The sequence below is a fragment of the Protomyctophum bolini genome (assembly GCF_963924005.1).
Source record: "Protomyctophum bolini genome assembly, chromosome: 18".
In the NCBI taxonomy this organism is placed as follows: domain Eukaryota; kingdom Metazoa; phylum Chordata; class Actinopteri; order Myctophiformes; family Myctophidae; genus Protomyctophum; species Protomyctophum bolini.
The window spans coordinates 20,359,082-20,381,712 of NC_137879.1; the positions used below are offsets into that span (position 1 = coordinate 20,359,082).

Below are 22,631 nucleotides of genomic sequence, written 5' to 3' on the forward strand. Positions count from 1 at the left end.
CCATCTCCACAACTCCACATCCTCTCAGACCCAACGCTGTGGTCGCTGCATTCCACAGTCAGTCCCAAGTTGTCCAAAAAAGCCTGATGGATGACAAGGGATAATAAGAGAGGGATGAAAGGAGTGAAGAGAGGAATACTGCTGTTCTATTTCAGACACATCTGGGGGATAAATAACACTTAATGTCCTCCAGCGAGATGCTGGTGCATGACACCCTAGCTGTGCCATGCTTCCATATATTTCTTTCTTTCTGAATTGCACAATGTCATCCTCCTGTTCTGAGTTGGTCTGAGACAAGGCTGTTCTGTTTTGTCTACAATCTTCTATCTCTTTAGTTATTTCCCTCGCCTCTTTGGTTTGGTTTTGTCTGTCACACCAAGGGCTTTTGTCCTATGGAAGTGAGTGAATCAATCCGACCACTCCTCTGGGACAACCACGGGAAAGAGAAAAGTGAGGAGTTAGTCAAAGAACTAGTGTCAGAAAACACGTGATATTATCCACAGCTGAATGCCACATTTATGAGAAACATTTTGTGAACGTGAGGATTAATACTGAACGCTAAAATCATTCTTTCTCCCTCTCTCTCTCTCCCACCTTTCTTCACCCTCTTTGTCTCCTTCCAGGACTAAGAGCAGGTGATTCGGGGCAGGCTACATAAGCCCCTGTAGTGACGAGCAGCTTAGCTCCATACAGCAAATAGAGCTCTAAAGAGTCTGAATGGTCACTTCCATATTCAGTACCCACTGCAGTCCCACTCAAATGTCTTTGAGCTGGACACTGAAACCTAACCTGCTCACATGCACAGTTAAGGTACTGTAAATGTCTTGCCCTGGCTCGCCCTGGCTTTGGGTCAAAATGCCCTTAAATTAGCAAGACACTTAACTCCTTAACTGCTGCACCTTGCATGGTGACAAATCGTACGTTTTTTTTAAATTTTTACTTTGACCTATCTGTGTGCGAATGGATGAATGTAATGCACATGGTAAAGCGCTTTTGATAAAAACACTATATTCAGCAAATGCACCATTTCATTTACCATTTATGTTTGAGTCCTATGGCGTCAGAGAGAATATAAGTAAATGCATATGTGGAAAGAATGTTACAGTATACTATGCTAAGCCAGTCTTGGCAGCAATGATAATGCTCTTCTGTGCCATTCTAAATAGACTGTTGGCAAGCTTCCCAGTTGCATAGCATTAGTTATTGGACTAGACTAGTGTCTACTCTGTCAGGTACATGAATGAAGGTGCTGAATTTAACTGCTGTCCCAAGGTTAAATAAGTCCACGACCAGATGGCCGGAGTGAAACCCAGCAGATCTCAAATTCAAATGCATATAATTTGGTGGTACTTGCCATGAAAATGTTTGAGGTCTTAATGGGTTAACTAAATTAGGGTCTAGCTGCTAGAGTGTAGTAGCTAGACCCTACAGCAGCCAATACAGTCTAAGGGCTGTCCACACCGAGAACGATAGATAACTATAACGATAACTATTATGTTCAAGTAGCATAGTGCACCACATCATCCTTTTAGAAATGTGCAGAAACTGTGCGAGTGTGCGTTTGTGGATGTCTGTCCGTGTTACCCAAGCATATCTCGAGAACTGTCAGACCGATCGACATCAAACTCACCATGCGTATCACCGTTCACCGAGCACAAGCAGGAGTGATGTACTGTACCAAGTGGTAAGTCAGTCTGATTGCCTGTTGTGTAGAACCGACGTGTGGCAATAGATCTCCATTCTCCATATTATATACTGTATGACCAGTAAGACGCCCCGAGGGCGAGAAGCGGCCTTGCCCTAAAGGGCGAGGTCGCGCTAAAACAACAGAGATTCTTCATACGGCACAGTTTGAAAAGCAGGAGTTAAACTGTTAATCTGGTGTCAGTGAGGTCAGATGTAGAGTTGCTGGCCGACTCATATATGAAGATCTAGTATGTCAAACAAACTACCGGTATGGCTATCCAGGGTTTGATGAGGTCAGTGTTGTGATCTTCATATATGGAGAATGGAGATCCAGGTGATCATATTGTACCAACTTGCAAGTCTGACTCGCTTCATGGCAACCACAGTGGTTATCATGAGACTGTCCCAATATGGCCATATATTGACATTCCCATATATGGGCTTGATATTGATGACATCAGGGATCTCAATATATGGGCATAACAGGGATTGTATTAAGGCATCGGCTGGGAATACCCATATATGGACCTTTTTATTCTTTCTTGACATTCCCATATATTGGAATTCATTATACTCTTCATTATACGTATTCTTGTCCGGCTGTCTTCATCCATATTTATGATATTCAAAATGCTGCCTTACCCTTTTCCTCTTTTGTCCTCAACCTTTTGCATACTATCTCAATCACACATAGTGATAATAAACCTGCTTGTCTAAAGGACTCATTTACTTGACTCTGATTGCTTATTGATCTCTGAGGTTCAGGAATTTAGCAGGCATCTCACATATGCATTTCAAAAGGCTTCTTTTCCAAGATCACCAACACTATAAGCTAAAAACAGTCAGCCTTGTTGCCGGGCTTTGATTGACTGCACACTCCCTATTTTTAACCCAGATCCAATGAATCCGAACTGTGTGTGATTATTCAGGTTGCTGTAGTAGTGTCAAAAGGACGTCAAACAGACAGACAGGCAGGTGGAAATGTCACAATGAATGTGAGTCAATCCCTCCTACCCAGCGCTATCAAAGGTTGCGCAGGCCAGATCACGCTGACATTATCCCATAATCTCTGTGACATATTCTTGCGCCATTTGTCTCCAATACAAACAGCATGACCCTCAACATTATTCTGTTGAACTGCATTTAAAGTCTGAGCTATACAGGACTCAGAGATCTGTTTTCTCATATTCAATTTTGTCAAATTGTTTGCATTTGTTTCCTCTGCCTTCCAACCTGGGTTATTTTTAAGTGTTATTGTGGATATTTTGGGTGGGAAGGGGGTGGGAGGAAGTGAGTGGAGCGGAGCTGTTCTTGAGCAGCAGAGCACAGCATGTTTCTAGGGGATAAATACAAACAGACACAGCTGGGCTGAGCATCAGAGTAAGTAGACATAACATGGATACGCTTCCGCCGCAGGGACCTGTGTGATAACAAGGGTTTATCAAATGATGACAAAATATCTGAACTGTTACTAGAATGTTATCTTCTATTTGACAGCGTGTCATCGTGTCCTGCAGTTACAAGTGCACAAATAATGTGGCAAGTGGCACCGACTGTCCTTCCTTGATAACATTTTAGAGTACATAATGTTTCTGTTAAATTAAATGAATTATATTAATATATATTTTCCTGTTCTTTAAAAACAAATACAAAAGGACACAGCAACACAAAGCAAAACAGGGGGTGGGGACGGGTGTATTTTCCCTTCAGGATTAAATTTGGCAGCCAGGACTGTTTTGCCTTTACTGGTTTGACAGCCTCTGTCTATCAGCCTATGAAAGCATATTTTCGCATCTAACGTTTGAGTCATGTGAACAATAGCTTCTCTTCTTTTCATTGCAGTAGTCTTCAGAAAGACGTTCTAGGCCTAGGGAGTTGTTCAGAACAGAACAGGAGCATTTTTACAACATGGCTATATTAAATGGCAGGTTAAAACTGCTGTTGCTAATTTGCAACATCAATCAAGAATTCTCTCAGGCTGTTTTCTTTTCAGAGTAAAAAAAAAAAAAAAAACAGCTAACACACGCCCTGGAGAATCAGACCTTCCTGCATAATTTTGCGAGAGTTACAACACACACACACGCACACACACACACACACACACACACACACACACACACACACACACACACACAGACACACACACAGACACACACACACACACACACACACACACACACACACACACACACACACACACATACGCACGACAGATGTTCCAAAATACCAGGGAAACAACAGCACAGATGCAGGCTGGGAAATGCCCCGGGAGAACCTAAGTACTTGGGCATAAAGCTGCTTAGGGCGTCCCGAGCAGACAGGGACCGCAAACAGCCTCTACAATTCATCCACGTTTTCACACTCTGAGGAACCAAAGAGCAAATAAATAGTTGATTCATGAAGGAGAAAAAAACCCTCTTTGCGCCGCATTTGAGATTGTTTGCGCAAGCAACTAGTTTTCCCTCACGCTCTCGCACTCTATCTTTTCCACTGTGATAGAGTGGTAGGAGTGCCTGTGTGTGTGGTTGTGTGCGTGTGTGTGCACACACACGCGTGTGCATGTGCATGGGAAAAACAGTGGGAAGGAAGGTGCAGCTGGGAAGTCTGCCTAGAGCAAAACAGACTGAAGTAAGACAAGAGAAGTAAGAGTAAAGAAGAGAAGAGAGCAGTGGAGGTGTTGAGGACAAAAGACCCCCGCGAGGGGTGGGGGTGAGCTGAAGTGAGTGACGGAGAGGAGAAAGAATGGATGAGAACACAGGAGAAGACAGTGAGTGAACTGCTCTCCTGTGCTTTCTGAACTATACTGAACCTGGAGGGGCCATGGCATGACCGTGCACACACACACACACACACACACACACACACACACACACACACACACACACACACACACACACACACACACACACACACACACAAACACACACCCCCCCAAAAAAAACACACAAACACACTCTTTCTCTCTCTCCAATACTCCCTGAGAGTTCTGCATGCCAGGACCAATTCCACATGAAGCATTAGCCAGAATACACAGAACACACGCAGACTTTCAACAGCCGTAGACCTAGATTTCACCACAGACACACACACACACACACACACACACACACACACACACACACACGCAGGCAGGCACGCACGCACGCACGCACGCAAACATTTCTGTGCGTCAGAGCACAGCCCCCTTTTAAGTGCAGGATCCAGTTGGACAGGACTGACTTCAGATCTGCTGTGATCATGAGCGGACGCAGTTACCACGAGGACCTCTGCGGCAGCCCTCCTTGGCGGTCCCTCACTGTGTGTCTGTGTGTGTGTGTGTGTGTGTGTGTGTGTGTGTCATATTAGAGTGTGTAATGTGTACTCTTAGTGTTAAAGTGTCTTACAGTTAAAGTTAAAGTTAGTGTGTACGTTTGCGCCAAGACACACAAGTGCACGCGCTCTCTCAGCTCCGATCACCGTCCAACCAAAGAAATTAGATAACATCGTCATTTGACGTTTGTGTGTGTAGTAGTGTACAGGTAGTGATACACATACATTACACACTCATACTGTACACGCCCACACTGCAAACATACTCAGTCAGTCAGTCTATATCCCTCGGAGGAGCAGCAGCAGCAGGTCGCTGGAAGCAGCCAGGCTGTCAGTGACTGTTGTTAACACATGCTCAGGGTCAGCTCAGCTCTCTCTTCTGTTGCTGCTAAAGGAGAGGAGGAGAGGAAGGGAGGGAGGGAGCAAGGGAGGAGAAGCTGGAATGAGCAGCTCCTCGAATGCTGAAACACAGAGATAGAGCGGGAGAGAGAGAGAGAGAGAGAGGCTTGGACCGACCTCTGGCTGCTTCCCTCTCCCCTCTGTCTGGATGAGTGTGTGGGAGAGCTACAAGTGATGCCTCGTACAGCCCTGAGCTGCACATAGTCATTTTCTTCCCTCCACTTTGCTTTTCACTTTCTCTCCTTTTTTCCTCTCTGTCTTTCTCTCTCCTCTTTCAGCACTGCCTTTAGTTTCTCTGCTTTCTCTGTCTCTCTCTCATTTTCAGTTTTTTTGTTTTGTTTCTTCTCTGCTTCTGTGTTCCTCCCTGTGTCTTTTTGGTTGTACTCCCTTCCTCCCTCTTTCTCTGAACATGAGGAGAGACCGTCTCATCTTAGCCGTGACCCTCACGGCCATCTTCAGCGCCGACCTCTACTTTGTCCTGCTACCCAAGCTCCGGGACGTTCGGCTAGGACCGGCGGCGGGGGATGTACTCTGCTTCTGCAGCGCGGACAACCTGACGTTTCTCCCTGCGCAGGGTGGGCTCGCCACCCCATGGCTTTCCAACGGGACCTCTTCCTTGCCGCCACCAAGTGAGACGGCAGCCGCCACCCAACCTGACCCCACTGACGGAGGCTCGAAGCTAGGGAGGTTGTTTGCGCATCCCCTGTTCAACATCCAAACTCCGGTGCCGGGGCCAGAGGAGAGACTGCTGCAGGCAGAAGAACTGCTGGAGTATTACAAGAGGAAGGTGTCGCGCTGGGAACGGTCAGTTATCCAGCTTTTATACATCTCTTCAGTTTGTTGGATTTTATCAGTTCGTTACTTCTGTCTGTTGTTTTATCTCATTTAAGATACACACATAGACTGAACAACAACAACACACAATATCAGAAAATAGCTGTATGTGTTGCAGCTGAGAGCTTTAGAGTTTTCAGCAGAATTAAAATATCTGACAGATGAAGTACGGGTTCATTTCTGAACACAGACGGAGAACACGTGTTGAGGCTTGACTGTGGTTGAGGGGGCAGGGTCAATGACATTACGGCTGAGGTTCCCATTTCCCAACCCTGCTACACACACCCACACAGACAAGTGTAGTGCACATGATGCACACCAACACACACACACACACACACACACACACACACACACACACACGCACCTACAGATGGACAGAGATAAACACGCACATCCTCAAATGTCATCACACACACGCACGCACATACAGTACACACATACACGTGCTGCACACAGGCACACACACACAAGCACGCACACGCGCACACACACACACACACACACACACACACACACACACACACACACACACACACACACACACACACACACACACACACACACACACAGTCGAGGTACGCACAGCGGGTACATGAAGAACCACCCATACCATTTGCTCTAGGGCAAAGCAATTTTCATGAAGCCTGTAACGTTCTTTTCAAGTGTGCATCGTAAAAACACATCACGTAGCGGGTGGGGAAGAAAGCCTCACAAACATGTCACTCTGAGCGCTTGCATCTGGAGAGCGCTCTCTCTTTAAGGTAAACAGGGATTTAATGCTGATAAAATCCCCTTAAATCTGTTGGAGCCTTACGTAGCTGACTTGGCTTGTGTTTGCGCCCAACACTGTGCACATTCCCTCACAGAGATAGAGATAGTTTGGGCTCCAGCAGTGGAAAATCAGAAGAAATATGACTGAGGGATCTCTCTCTGACTCTCTCTCTCTGACTCTCTCTCTCTCTCTGACTCTCTCTCTCTCTGACTCTCTCTCTCTCTCTCTCTGTCGTCTCTTGCACACTTTTTCTCAGTCTGACTTTTCACACACTCTCTCATGCTCTCTCTTGGCAGCCTCATAAACGTGCACATACTGTTACAATGGATAAGCTTGAGGCAGTTCCTGCTAAATCTTGTAACAGTCTACACTAACTAGGGGTGTAACCATATAGTAAACTAAACTGCATCGAAAAATAGATTTTAATTTCAAGAATTGAAGTATATCGATATGTAAACAGAAACATATCGTATCAAGTTTAACCTTTTATCGCCTCGTATCGTTTTGCAATGCACATAATCGGTATCGAATCATTTTACAATGTAAATAATCGATTAATACTAAGTACTTGTGCATTGTATTTAGCAATTTTAAGAAGAAAGAAAAGAAGGGGTTTAATTACTTTTCCATTCAATATCGCTACACTTGGTCTATATTAATACATTTTTCCCTTAAAAAACCTGCACTATCACTAAGTTTCACACAATTTCTTTGCTAAATAGTTACTGCATCAATTTTAAACTATTGAATCGTATCGTATCACCATGAATGAACCAATATCGTCCATGTACGTATGGTATCGTCAACCATGTATCGTGATAGGTATCGTATTGTTGTTAAAATGTATCGTTACACCCCTAACCCTAATCCTATCAAACAATACAATAAATAAAATAAATGCAGAGCCAATTTATTTGTATACTGTATGCACCATTATTCTTGTTCATATTCTCCTCAGTCACTTAGCCTACATTTATAACTTTTTATTCTATTCTATTTATAACTGGACAAATGGTCCGAGCTGGATGGCAGATCAGATGTTTTGGTCCCCCACATCACCACTATAAGAGCTGCTCTGCCCTTGTTCCCTCTTCTTTCATGGTCCCTATAAGAGCTGCTCTGCCCTTGTTCCCTCTTCTTTCATGGTCCCTATCCTGCCTTGGCTCTGTGGTCTGTACATTTACCCTGTGGCCTGATTACTCCAGTGGGTCGATTTAAGTCAGCTGGGGTGACTGATGGAGTGGGTGATGACCCCGAAGAGAACAAACGTATTTATTTATACATGGCCTTATTATCTGAGCACTTTATCCGGGTGGGTTCTCTGGTAGTTTGTTTGGGTAGCGAGAGTTGTACGTCCCACACAATGTGGTCAGGTCCTGGCGCAGCCTTGCCCCTGCAACCGCAATGCTTATTTGTTTTGGTCTTCCTGGTCGCTCTGTAAGTACAGGCTGCAGAGGCGACACAAAGTGAAGCCAAATGGCTTCCGGTCCGGAAAGGAGAGGACGGTAGGGAGGAAGAAGGAAGGAAGAAAGGAAGGGACAATTCCAAGTGAGTGGTATTGCTTTGGAGAGGAGAGAAGAAGAGTTTCACTAGACTAGGACAATCCCAAGACGTCAGAGGCCAGAAGGGCCCTAAACCTGAGGATTCTGAGGTTAATCACTTCAGCGCTACATACTTAGTTGTATGGCAAATGTTCTGCAACATGTTGTGAGATTGTAGATCTTTTTTTTCAAGTTTTGATTAAAACAAATATTTGAAACAAAAAATGATCTGCCCAAAATAGACACCAGGGTAAATGTGGTAACCCTCGAGCCTGCATGCCATGGCCTCTGTCAGCGAGTTCAACATATTATTATGCACTAAACCACCACCACCAGACACTTAATCATGTAAAGTAACCCATCATTAACAGCCGCAGTGAGATGACAGACTGCAGGATCACACCTTGCATATTACAACCGTCATGTCAATCTCTAATCCCAATGGTAAAAAGAGAGGAGAGAGATAAAGTGCATTCAAGTATATTCCTATTTTTAAATCTGTCCTGTGTGACCTGTCACTCCTCAGGCATATGAAGTTAAATCTGTCCTGTGTGACCTGTCACTCCTCAGGCATATGAAGTTCTACAATGAGGCAGCGGCCGCCGCCAACATCACTGTCGCCGAACAGGAGGTGAGCTTTGACCCCGAAGCCGGCTGGCTCAAGTTCCACCTGGGGATAAACCGCTATGCGCTGTACGCGCGGGACGACCCCGCCATCCCACGGCTCGTCCAAGACATGCAGAGTCATGCGATTATTAGCGCAGGTAACAGCAGAGATGGATTGATGGATGGACGGATAGTGTGTTGTATATCGGCAGAAACCATGTATGTCCAAAACCATTACTTTTCAGGAAATCTCTGTTCATAGATAAAATGTAAAAACCCAACACTTAACCACTTTGACATGTACTTACAAATGTGTAGAAATGGCAGCTCACAGCGCATCATGGTACCGTGCAACGCACTGTAGATTGACTATTTTTGCTACTTTTGCCACTTTGTGACACTCAAATTCTTTTTCAAAAGTTGTAATATGGAGATACATGGTTTCTACCCGACATCAACGCAAAACTACATTGATGATTGGATGTGAGCTCAAACCCACAATTCAACATTTTGGTTTTAAGATATTAATTTTGTATTCATCCTTAGGACCCCAAATCACACCTTGGAAAGCATGAGTGTCTATTTCAAACTAAGTGTTTTTTGACTGGGGTCATATTTTGACAGCAGGAATTGCCTGTCATAATTTGAACCCCCAGTATTCGGATGTTGATATTCATTCATCAGCCAACACTCCCCACTGACAGGTAGTTACCCCCCCCTCCCCCCCCAGAAAGGACGTATAGGCCTTAGTCATACTCCTCCTCCCAGCCAACACTCCCCACTGACAGGTAGTACCCCCCCCCCCCCCCCCCCATGGGACGTATAGGGCCTTAGTCATACTCCTCCTCCCAGCCAACACTCCCCACTGACAGGTAGTACCCCCCCCCCCCCCCCCCATGGGACGTATAGGGCCTTAGTCATACTCCTCCTCCCAGCCAACACTCCCCACTGACAGGTAGTACCCCCCCCCCCCCATGGGACGTATAGGGCCTTAGTCATACTCCTCCTCCCAGCCAACACTCCCCACTGACAGGTAGTACCCCCCCCCCATGGGACGTATAGGGCCTTAGTCATACTCCTCCTCCCAGCCAACACTCCCCACTGACAGTTAGTAGTACCCCCCCCCCCCCCCCCCCCCCCATGGGACATATAGGGCCTTAGTCATACTCCTCCTCCCAGCCAACACCCACTGACAGGTAGTACCCCCCCCCACAGATAGGACGTATAGGGCCTTAGTCGTACTCCTTTATTGATTATTTTATTAGACAAAATAAATGCAAACAGTCCAGGCTACAGTCTGGCACATATAGAGCACCGAAGTCTGACGTCACTTTCAGTAGAGGGCGTCAGTCCCCAGGTTCATGTATTTTTTTAGTTGCATTGGGGGGGCCATAGGGGGATTTTAGATCGCTTCATATAAGAACTGTGTTTGAAAAATAAACCGATCATCTCTGCCTTTCGGTCAGGGGGGTGGCTGTGTGTCGTTAATGATGTTCATTAATATTTGATACAGCCAGTTTCTGGAGAAAATGGAATTAATGTGGCCGCAAAAGCCTTGAAACTACATATGAAGGCAATGTCGCTGCTAATATACGTCACGTCCAGCTGTCGACACATTGCGTTCCTGAGATTCCTCGTTGACATAAGCTCAGCTGGTGGTGACTCAACTCGTACTAACCACGAAACATTAAATATCAATAAAATAAAAATAAACGTAATTAACATTCAGTTTATGTTGTGCGACAGGCAGATGCAGCCACCCGCCTACCCGGAAATGTAGCCACCTTCAGTCGATGCTTCATATCCATATGAGTGAAAAGGCCGGGGTGATCGGTTTATTTTTCAAACACAGTTCTTATATGAAGAGATCTAAAATCCCCCTATGGCCCCCCCAATGCAACTAAAAAAATCACACCTGTGTGAACCAAGTGGTGCAATTCCCCCCCCCCCCCCCCGCCCCCTTCTGGTATAAATAAGTAACATACTCAGGCTCAAAGACACACACAGGTACACAGGTACACAGGTACACAGGTGGACAAAGCTGGATGTAGAAGTGGTTGGTTGCACCACTTAAAAATACATGAACCTGGGGACTGACGCCCTCTACTGAATGTGACGTCAGGACTTCGGTGCTCTATTGGTCCAAAAGGACAGCACAGAAGAAAGACCTTGCAGTCTTGTTTACATTCATTCACAATCACAACAATGGAGATATCTAAAAAAACATGATAACTATGTACAGGTTGGAATAGGGTGCAAGGATGAATGGATGGGTAGCAAGAAAGAATGATGTATGAGTGAATAAACCAGTTGGGTGAGTGGACAGAAGGATGTAATGAAACTTACTGTATACTGTTAGTTGACTAAACCAGTTAAATTATTCCTGACGGAAGACGGATACTATATGTCTCTTGTTTAGATTACACACAGGACGAGAAGGCCCTAAAGGGAACATGTGACTGCAGCCAAGGTAAAGTCAGTTCACTACCAGATTTCCATATCTGCACAACTTTGCACTCTTTGTACCTTATCTCACATTGTAATGCAGCACAAACAATGGCAAGTGCGTCTTTCTAACTAGTCTCTTTGTTTTTCCCCACTCTCTCCCCCTCTTGCTCGCTCCCCTTTTCTGTGGTGCTTGGCGATAGTATCGGAGATAAATACAATGATGCTTTTGTGTGGCAGCTTTTGTTTTCATTTGGCAGCAAAATTCCATAAATGACCTTGATTGTCGCTATCTGTATAAAGACATCGCTCTGGGGCAAAGAGCTGGGAACTCATTTATGTTCAAAGGGGAAGCACTTAATTAAATGTTTGATCTAGCACTGGCTCCGGAGTGGGGGCTAACACATCCAGGCGCCCAACCTGCACACATCCATCTACTCACATCTCATACCTCCAAGAGGCAGACAAATCAAAACCGCATAATTGTCAACAATGTGGGGGAAAGTTACTTCAAAAGTTTGTGCGATATAGGCTCAGTCAGCAGTAGCCTCGGAAACCGAGGCGTTTTTAGTAGTTCAGTGACTTCCACTGTTCTTCCTTATAGCTGTGCAATCAAGATTCATTAGTCTAGCCTAGGCAGGCACACAATAAAACCCAGAGCGTTCATTTAACTTAGTTTAATAAAATTGGCAACTGCCAACCATGGAAATCAATCAATCAATCAAATTATTTACAAAAACGCATCAAGCTACTACATAAACCTATTCACCCCCAACACACACATACAACAATATCTGTCTTCTTTTTCATTCACATTTTCTCCTTTATTAATGCCCCCCCCCCCCCAACAGTAAACTGGCTGACCACATCAACATCACACCCAGAACAAAATACATGAAAAACAACATGAATCCGACCTGCTGCATTCATGTGAGAGTTTTCTCATTACTAGCCGGAAACCAGAAGGCCATGGCAGCAATGCATTTGTATTGTGACTTCAAAGGACATGTGTGCCAGTTTGGTGCCCCTTTGATTCACATCCAAAACAGAACTATAGCAGCAATTGTAAACTATTAATACGCTAGCTAGAGCTTCATAAAAGTGCTATGGGGGAGGTGTGTGTGGTTAGCTTGGCCCACTGCTGTGACATAACATAAATCCAGACGGAGAGAAAAATAATTTAATTCGCATAGAGTAAAACTCAGGCTGTGTGACCAACCCCGTAATTATCTTATCACTGGGAATAGGGTCCTGTGAGACACATCCTATTCAAGAATAAAGAGCAAAATATGGCACACAAAAAATATAAACCTCCAGGACTTTCTCTGCAAAACACATGTCTACCTGCCTGGTTTCTGCCTCTCGTTCAAAAAGTCAGACCTGCTGATATACTGATGCAATGTTTAAGTCCAAAGGCGAACTGACGTCACAGCTACACCTGTATCCTTGTTTACAGCTGTAAACAAGCATTCAGGTGTAGTGTCAGTTTACAGGTCAGACAGACTGTTTACTGTATTTCAACACTTCTACTACTCCAGCGTACAATTGTGAATTCACCATTCAATATCCTCTGAAAGATATTGTGTATGTTTTGTAAGCATAGGACTCATATCTAATAGTTGACCACCGTGCTTTTGTTTTCACACCAGCAACAACATTCATTAAAAAAAATCTCCACCAGGCCAGAAGGCTGGCTGAGATTATGTATTGGGTTTCGCCCATCTTTATGTGTGTCTGTCTGCATGCACCTAATCTCGCAAACTACTGGACCGATCAGCATCAAAGTTTTCATTCACGCAGACAGTAGGCCTTGGCCTATAATTCTTGGACCATTGGTCGTCCAACAGAATGATTATTTCCGAGGAATCCCCATCTACGTAGGCCAGGCCCATTTTCGCCAAATGTTCTACCACTTAGCATTTTATTCAAAACTGTTCCTACAGATTCTGTTGTGTCAAAAACAGATGTGGGATCATATGATAAAAAATTTCCATATTCCATTCTGAACGGCTATAATAATTATAGCCGTTCAGAATGGAATATGGACATTTTCTCTCATTAAATTAAATCTCATCCAATTAAATTGGCTTCCACACTTTGCAGGATATTCCATATTGTTTTGTTTCCCAACTAAGTGTTGTTGACCTCTATTTATACTTTGATCTGATGGGAGACATAACATGGCAAGCCAATCTGTTTTTGTTCTTTACACCACAGTGGTGAAGCCCAGCGGACATCACCTGAAGCTGGCTCTGAAGATGCAGAACTTTGGCAAGGCCATGTTCAAACCTATGAGGTGAAGAGGGATTATAACTCCAGATCTTCACTATAAACTGTCTGTGGTTTCATGCCGGGACCTGGATTTTGAATTGACACTAAAGTCAGGATGTCATATTTGATATTTTATAGATATACAGTATATGCAATGTAAGTTTTTTGTTTGCAGTGAGAACATCTTGAACTTTTAGGTCAGGAACAACTGGTTAAGAAACTTGTAGATACTGTGTACATTTGAAAAATTAACACTATCTAGTATCTATAACCGGTTTATAACTTGTCAAATACTTTAGGTTATAATTTGTTATTTTTGCATTAAGAACCTACTACAATGGGTCTATAGTTTAGTCTTTATCTCAAAGTATTTTCTATCTGGCTGTGCTGCCAACATTGTGTGTGTGTGTGTGTGTGTGTGTGTGTGTGTGTGTGTGTGTGTGTCAGGCAGAGGAGGGACGAGCAGACTCCAGAGAATACCTTTTACTTTGTTGATTTCCAACGACACAATGCAGAGATTGCTGCATTTCACCTTGACAGGTACTGTACAATCTGATCCACGCCCACCCCATGTCATCATATAAATAAAATAATTATAGGGCTTGCGTGGATATACTCCAAGTTATTTCACAATGTAAGTTGTTATCCTATTCTGCCACAATCCATATATTACGCTTGGAAGCCGTTTTTCTTCCCTGTAGTCTACTGTGGTGGTACTTGGATCAGGATGTAGGCTAATTTTAGTTTCGGTTAAACATCCATTCCTGTTTTGTTCCCAATTATGTTCTGCTGCAAAATGCTGAACTAAAAACAAATGTTGTAGGTAACCATATCAAATCTCTCAGCTTTCCTACCATTTGTCTGTCTCAGAACAATACAAAATGTTTGAAAGAAAGAGAAGATAACATTTTATTATAAGCAACTTTAGGCTTGTTTTTCTGTAAAGTCACTTGTAAATATTGATAGTTGTGGGTTGTGTGTTGGGGCTTCTTTCTAAAGTGTACTTTTTTCAGTGTTCTCAAACATTTGGCAGACCGCCATTTGAAAATATTTGTGATAGGGACGGACATTCAAGAATTGTGTAGTTAAAATGTTTCAAAAATATACAAAATATACAAGCTACAAGCTCACAACATGTTGCATATTTTCCAATATGTATAGTTTAAAGTGCTTGTGTGGCCTTCTTAAGTTTTGGGCTAATTTTCAATAGACCCGTTTCTTATTTCTCTCACAAAAATCTGGCAACGCTGTCCAATACCCCTGGCCAGCAGCCAATGCCATCCCTGTTGAGTCAACTAAGAACACCAAGTCCATAATATAGCCAAGTTGTTTAGTGCCACCTAAACCCATGACTACTACATACTCATGTAACTTCAACATGGTCGCCCAACCCAGTATTTTCAAACTGATTAGTGTAAATACTGTGGTCTGTGGACACACGCAGTCTTTCTCCATGCTATGGCACATTAGCTCGGGTGACTCATCTTAGAACAGTCATTGGAGCCAGACAGGATTATTTGGCAACCACGCACCATGATAAATCACCACTTTACTGTGGGATGTAATGCATTGTCAACAAAGTCGCAAACAATGGGGACACGTTCAAACAGTCATTATGCACCCAGGAGAGTCACTTTGGAATTAAGTTATTGCCAAATTCACCAAATGCAAAAACAAGTAGATGAACAAGAATCTGCATTAAGATGTCTGGAGGTGTCTGTCTGTCTAGTCGTGTCAGCAAGCCCAATCATTATCCTTTTTCAGCAGGTGGGGAATGTATGCATTTAACAAACCACCCATTCAACCTTGCATGCTGATTATAATTTGATTACCGTTATTGAGACACGACTGACTGGTATAAGGCCTGTGGGGAAATACAGCCTCCTTATATATCAACACCTGCTCAATTACAATGAGCAGAGCCCTGTCCGTCGGGGGTGTTACGCTGATAAGGATCAGTCAAGGTGAATTGTATGGGCCTGTGTGAACGAGGTAAGAAGATAAGTATGGCAGGGTATCACTGTCTTTCTAGAGTTCGTCTGAGTTTGTGCCGGCATAATAGGGATGGAACTGTGAATACTGAATGGTGCAAAGGGAGGGGGTGAGAGAGAGAGAGAGAGAGAGAGGCAGAGACAGGGTGAGCGAGAGTGAAAGAGTGAAAGAGAGAAGAGATTAAATCTGGGTCCCAGGTGAATATTGTGCTGTCCTTGTTGTTCCAGAATCCTGGACTTCCGGAGGGTCCCACCGGTGGTGGGTAGACGGGTAAACCTCACAGGAGAAATTCTCCAGATCACCCACAGTGAAGACCTCCGCAGTGTCTTCTTCACATCTCCAGGTAAACTATCTTTCGTTCAATCCATCCTATTTTTAGCAATTGTTCCCCCCACTGGTTAAAGCAATAGTTTTGAAATAAGATTTGATATCGTACATCAAACGGTTCTTATAGCATTAACATTAATACAAGATGCTCGCTAACAAGGTTCCAGTGGACATTCCTCAGTAACTGTAGTAGCAATTTCAAAGAGCTTTGAATTTCTGAAGCAGCGCCTAGTGTATAGAAAAAACATTTTGCCCCCATTTGCCATAGTAGGCCTATTGTTGACTTTGAGAGGGACTCGTGTCTTTTTTCCCCCCACACTGCACGGTCAAAATAAACCGTCGCTACATCTCATTCCTGTTAACAGAGTAAGCAGCCAATCTTGGCACGGTAGGTTGTGCGTTGGTCTGGCAAGTGGGAGGCCCGGGTTCAATCCCTGCCTCTGCGTAATGCTACACATGCATATAGCCTGCTAAAAATAGACTAATACTAAAGAGTAAGCAATGGAAGACCAGCAAAATACAACAGGTTAAACTAAAATATCTGAATAATATCACTCTTAGATTTGATAGTTTACTGGACTCAACCATGTGCTTTCTCGTCCCAAACAGCCAACAACACGTGTTTCTTTGCCAAGTGTCTGTACGTGTGCAAGACAGAGTATGCAGTGTGTGGCAGCCCTGAGCTGTTGGAGGGCTCGCTGTCTGCCTACCTCCCCGGGCTCAGCATCGCCCCGCGCATCTCCATCCCCAACCCATGGATACGCTCATACAGCTTCACAGGACGAGAGGAGTACGAGCTCAGACACAACACAACCACACATGACAATCTCTCTTTTTACATAAAAAGGACTTTGCCAGTGATTTACAAGCTCACAGCGCAGCTCAACATTATGTATTGTGTGCTTGCTGATCTGCTTTTTCTTTTTTTTTTTACATTCTGAAAGTTTTTAAGTCTTAATATTTGCCTAATGTCATGCTCAAAATAGGCACGTCATGGTTGAAAGTGGTTAAAACTCCTGATTTTACTGTGAAGCATGCTAAAACACAGAGACAACCAGCAACCACGCACATTGAAGATTCAATTACAATTATTGGATTCGATGTGCCGCAGCTAGTATACCCAGGACGAACGCAGGACTTCATAATAGGCCACACTATAGTCTCTCAAGTTCTCTTTATTTAATTTCAAATCTTTTAATTAAATCTTTCAATTCACCTTACACAATAAGACCAAAGCGGAGCGGCAAACATTTTAGCTTGGGGTTGTGGTGCGGGAAAGAAATTCAAATGTAAAGTAAGCACCAGTGTAATCAACGGTGGAATAATATGAGGCTCGAGCTATAATGAAATACAGCACAAAGTTGAAATGTTGAATGTTGAAAATATTGAAAAGTTGAAATAATGTTTGCGTTTCTCTCTGTGTATAACAGGTGGGAAGCCAATCCTTTCTACTGTGACACGATAAAACAACTGTATCCCTACAACTCAGGCAACAGACTCCTGAACATCATAGACATGTCCATCTTTGACTTCCTAACGGGTTCGTCTTCTCTGAAACATCTTCTCTGAAACAATCTACAATCACAGGCATTTAGGGGCACCATCTCCATTATACAGTAGTGACAGTAATGGCTAACTAGAGCGATGCCCATTGGGAATGATGAGACACTTAGACAGACATGGAGATTTGCAGATTTATAGATAATTCTGGACAACCGCCAATCCGACAGACTTCCAATTAGACACATCACTCCCTCAGACGATCAGTCGGATGGTTCTCGAGAGATATGCAGGGCCACAGTCACACACGTGCATTAATAGATAGATGTTTCATCAACAGCCAAAAAACTGAGCAGTCTCCTGTGTGTCTCTGACGTCACTTGCTTCAGTGGCTGTGACCATGTCCTTAATAACCACTTAAACTCATTGGCCAGTGTCCCCCAGGGATCAATGCTTGGTCTCCTCCTTTTTTCCCCCTCTACACCAAATCTTTTCACCAAACCTAGCTGATCTACAAAATAAGCTAAATATGCAAAGATACATTAGGTCTCCGGCATCATATCGGAAGTGACACATAGTTGACTATATGCCCTCCAACTATAGGTGTTAGCACTTAGCAGTGTCTGGGACTCCACAAGTGTGGCAAAACTTGGGAGAAAAAAGGGTTCTCATAAAGAATAAAATAGATTACAAATAATGAAATTGGGCTTTTGTGAAATTCTACGTATTGGTCTTCTGCAGGCAACATGGACAGGCATCACTATGAGATCTTCACAAAGTTTGGGGACGAAGGTTTCCTACTCCACTTAGACAACGCCAGAGGGTGAGAAGAGGACAAGTATTTAACTATGGAGTTGTTAATCAAAACTCTTTGGTTTCCTGATCAATGTTGACATCTTAAACTGTGTTCCAGATTTGGGAAGCACACACACGATGAGATGTCCATTCTGGCTCCGCTGTCTCAGTGCTGCATGTAAGTAGTACCATGCAATCTAGAGGGCGGTGTCAACTCTTCTCTGTGTGTATAGTCTCTACTCTCTTGGCATAAATACATAGGGTCGCATAGCAAATAACAACATAGGTCTGTGATGGAATGTTTGGTGAGGGATACTTATAGTTATGTATGGGGCGCATACTTTATAAATAAAGTTTATTATTACTGTAGCATTGGTGGTGAGGGGATTGACAAGAACAGACGGGTTGTAATTTCATCACCTCTTTCTCCTCAGTTTGACATGCTATAAAATGCGGCAATGCTAAGAGTGAAAGAGGTTACAATGCAACATCCTAGACTTTCTTTTGACACTCCTCCAATTTGGCCCCCTGTTCCTCCATCTATTATTAGACATCAATTGATAAGACCTACAAGAAAACAATAGTATAGTGTTTCCCCTCTACGTCTCCATCTCTTTTGTTCATCCGACCTCTCTTCCTTTTCCTCCAGGATAAAGAGTTCTACGTTGCTGCGGCTCCAGCTCCTGACCCAGGCTCAGTACAGGCTCAGCGATGTGATGAGGGAGTCCCTGGAGGGAGACCCCTTACAGCCTGTGCTGACGGAGCCTCACTTGTTAGCGCTGGACCGCCGGCTGCAGAAGACAATCCGGGTGGTGCAGCGGTGCATGCGCAGGTTGGGCGACGCACAGGTGGTCATCAAGGACTTCATCAAGTCCACGGCAAAACCTCAGACTACTCAGCTGCTGCCCACAGAGAGGAAGGAGGCCAGGTAACCAAGGAGAACCTGGGACGCGCAGTTCACTTGGGACTTGGAACTGGGACGTAGGAGTTCAAACAAAAGACTTAGTACTAGAGTCTTGTCTCTATTGAAAAGTCAGAGAGCTTTGAGCAGGTACAGAGAGGATGAAGGCCATGTCACAGGAGGACGGGAGACTTGGGAACTGGGACTTGGTAACAGAGGTTGGAGTGGGTTCTTAATCTACGCCCTGGCCTGCCCTGTGCAGAACCTGTAGGTTTGATCCCAACAGCTGCGTCTTAGTTTTGGCATGAAGCAGTGAAGCCCATCCAAGATACCAGATCACCTTTACTGGTCAAACTCTTACCTCCATTTTATGCTCTTTATCGTAGTTAAAGCCACACACAATATGGGGATGACAGGCCACTTCAATGAAAAGAGCCAACAGGATATAAGAGTAATGTGCAAGCAAAACAAACTTTAAGTTAACATCTGAAATCTAAATCCTCTTTAGTGCACGCAGCAGAAATAAGAACAAACTCTCAATCACAGGCCATTAAATACAAACAGAAAAAAGTCAAACAAACGTCACCCTGTCACACAACATAATTCAATGTTAACAAAGGCCTACTAGTAGCAACCCAATTGTAGTATCAATAGGCTAAAACTGTCTCACCAAAAGTAATAGGCCAGAAGAAAATGGTCCAATTTCTATACATGGAAATCCACGATATACTGTATACCTACCAGTGACCACACAGCCAAGGTGATAGAACAAAGAAGTCATGACATTGGCAACAACAATCCAATAATCTTGTAAAATGGGTATAGGCTCAGGGGTAGAGACTGGCCGGATGGGAACCGCGAGGTTCCCAGTTCGATCCCAGGCTTCCCCAGAGTTAGTGTCCAAGTGTACTTGAGTCCCCAAATTGCTCCTGATGTGCAGGTAGGTGCCTTGCATGGTTTCCTCCGCCATCGGTGTATGAATGTGTGTGTGAATGGGTGACTGTAATGCACAATCTATGTAAAGCGCTTTGGATAAAATGCGCTATATAAATGCACCATTCACCATTGGATAAATCCTTTGAATGAACTTGGCTAGACATAATGTTAACGTCTGAAAATTAACATGAATCCAGAACTACAAACAGTCTGACAACAAATCTCCATATCTTGTTGTATGTCCTCAGGGTTTACTAAAGTGTGTGTGCCATTGAGTATGTACACCAGTTGCAGAACATAGAAAGAGCTAGAGTACTCGCCTGTTGTGCCTTTCTTCAATTTACACAGGCAAATGTTTTCCTGGAATTTGAAAAACAGGCCGTAACCAAACCTACGTCTGACTGGTTAGACATCTACATGATGGAAGTGAGACTTTTTTCTAATTGTGGATCTACAGAGAGGAGAAGGTCATGGAACAGTGGTACCTGGTACTTTTCAAGTCAATCATACTGTACTAAAACCAAAAGAAACCGAAAGAGTCTACAGAAGGCCATGTAACATGAGTACTTTGAACTTGAACTTGGGACCTGTTTTTTCCCGTCAAAGCAGACTCACATTGAAGTCTAGTGAGACTAGTCTAGTCTCCTTAAAGCGTGAAACACTATGGAAGTTGAAGACTGACTGTTAACTATCAGAGACAGAGAGGATGAGAGACCAAATAAAAAAAAAAGCAAAATAAATATCTGAACATAGGTCTACACAGTAATGGGATGACTGTGGGCTAACTTCACTGGGACTTAATTTCCAGGCTTCTTCATCTCTCATTATTGGATTTCAATCATGGACAGAGCAGCACGTTACCGTATCACATTTCAGACTTGTCTGGGTCATTAATCATTTTATCTGCTGTCAAAAATCCCCCCTTGGGTTTATCTGACAGTGGCCTCCCACACAAAATCTGTGCACATACAGTACTTGCGAAGTGGGTGACTTGCCATATACTTTCTCTGTCTGTCTGTCTGTCTGTCTGTCTGTCATGTACACATACACGCCAAAGTAGAAAACACAACTGAGATGGATTTCATAGCATTAAAGGAGATACCTTTTAGGACAGAGCACTGGAAAAGCTGAGTAGACGTTGCATCAAATTGATGATGGTAAATATTGTGACTGAGTCTGTGACATCAAAGTTGATTATAGTGTCTACTGCCAAAATTGTCAATAAAAGCATTTTATGCGATTACAAAGTGCAACTTTCAAGCCAGCGAAAGTACAGTAAAGTAATTTAAGTAAAGGAGTCAGACAGCAAAAGCACAAGATTGTGTGTGTGTGTTTGTGTGAGATGTCTCCCCAGAGAAAAGTGCTACCATTAAACAGCAATTTAGCTTGTCCCGGCCCATTTTCCAGACTTCAAACTCCTTGTTGCTGTCATTGCAAGTCTTTAAGTGGTTTCACACCAACCAAACCAAATCACGCTGAGACAGAAGCATCAAAATGCTACAGAACTGAATTGCATGGTGTCACATCTTCCTACCACCACAAGGTCCCTATCCCAACAGTTCCAATGTTGAACCCATTGTCCTCAACCAGAAAAAGCATGCGCCTGCACGCCTGGGTTTGGTGTAGTTAGTGATATTGTCATGCTATGCGTCTACAAATCCAACACATCCTCTATGCACTCTGAGACCTGAACAAAGGCAGCAAACTAGAAAACGTGTTCCTCAGAACAGAGGTCCCCGCCAGGTCAGGTAGGTTATTGTGGGCCAGCAATGTTCGGAATTCACCAATCCGAATGGAATATGAATAAAAATCACACCCGTGTGAAGTGAGGGGCACTCTTATCACCGTACATCATCTATTCATTGTCAATGGGAATTTATACAAATACACTTTGTGTAGGACAAAAGTTGCCGATTTGCTCGTCCACATATGACGTAAATTCTCCATTCAATGTCATTGGGAGTAATATAAAAAATATATTTTTCAAAAATCAGCCTCCTGGTGAATAAAAACGTCTGGGTTTTCAAGGCAATAATAGGGCAATGTTAAAAGGTTTCACCATCATGATTTGCTGCATTTTGTTAAAAACAGGCCACTCTAGATGCACACTTTAGATGGCAATCTTAGCCAATCAGGATGGAATATGAAAAATCAAAACAGATGCATCTTGATCACATGACTATAGAGATCAGCTGGTCACACACACACACACACACACACACACACCAGTACTCACTACTCATGGGCGGAACAGGGTGTAAAACATAGTCTCTGGCATGCCTTTTGACCTGGCAGACAATAACCACAACTTTTT

At 43.6% G+C, this 22,631-nt stretch overlaps 1 protein-coding gene across 1 annotated transcript; it reads left to right on the top strand.

Annotated features, from left to right (window-relative positions):
- Positions 1 to 4,942: 4,942 nt before the first annotated feature.
- Positions 4,943 to 22,496, top strand: fam20a (FAM20A golgi associated secretory pathway pseudokinase). Its single transcript, XM_080789036.1, has 11 exons — positions 4,943 to 6,198; positions 9,115 to 9,308; positions 11,570 to 11,620; positions 13,813 to 13,891; positions 14,314 to 14,406; positions 16,086 to 16,201; positions 16,795 to 16,975; positions 17,616 to 17,725; positions 18,427 to 18,508; positions 18,599 to 18,658; positions 19,130 to 22,496. The coding sequence occupies exons 1-11, from the start codon at positions 5,804 to 5,806 to the stop codon at positions 19,410 to 19,412; spliced, it is 1,644 nt and encodes a 547-aa protein (XP_080645162.1). The 5' UTR covers positions 4,943 to 5,803; the 3' UTR covers positions 19,413 to 22,496.
- Positions 22,497 to 22,631: the final 135 nt, after the last annotated feature.

Excerpts from the sequence above, each read along its gene's own strand:
- fam20a (XM_080789036.1), top strand. The coding sequence starts at position 5,804 with ATGAGGAGAGACCGTCTCATCTTAGCCGTGACCCTCACGGCCATCTTC. Across the intron at positions 14,407-16,085 it reads GCTGCATTTCACCTTGACAG|AATCCTGGACTTCCGGAGGG; the intron begins GTACTGTACAAT and ends TTGTTGTTCCAG. Across the intron at positions 17,726-18,426 it reads CATCTTTGACTTCCTAACGG|GCAACATGGACAGGCATCAC; the intron begins GTTCGTCTTCTC and ends GGTCTTCTGCAG.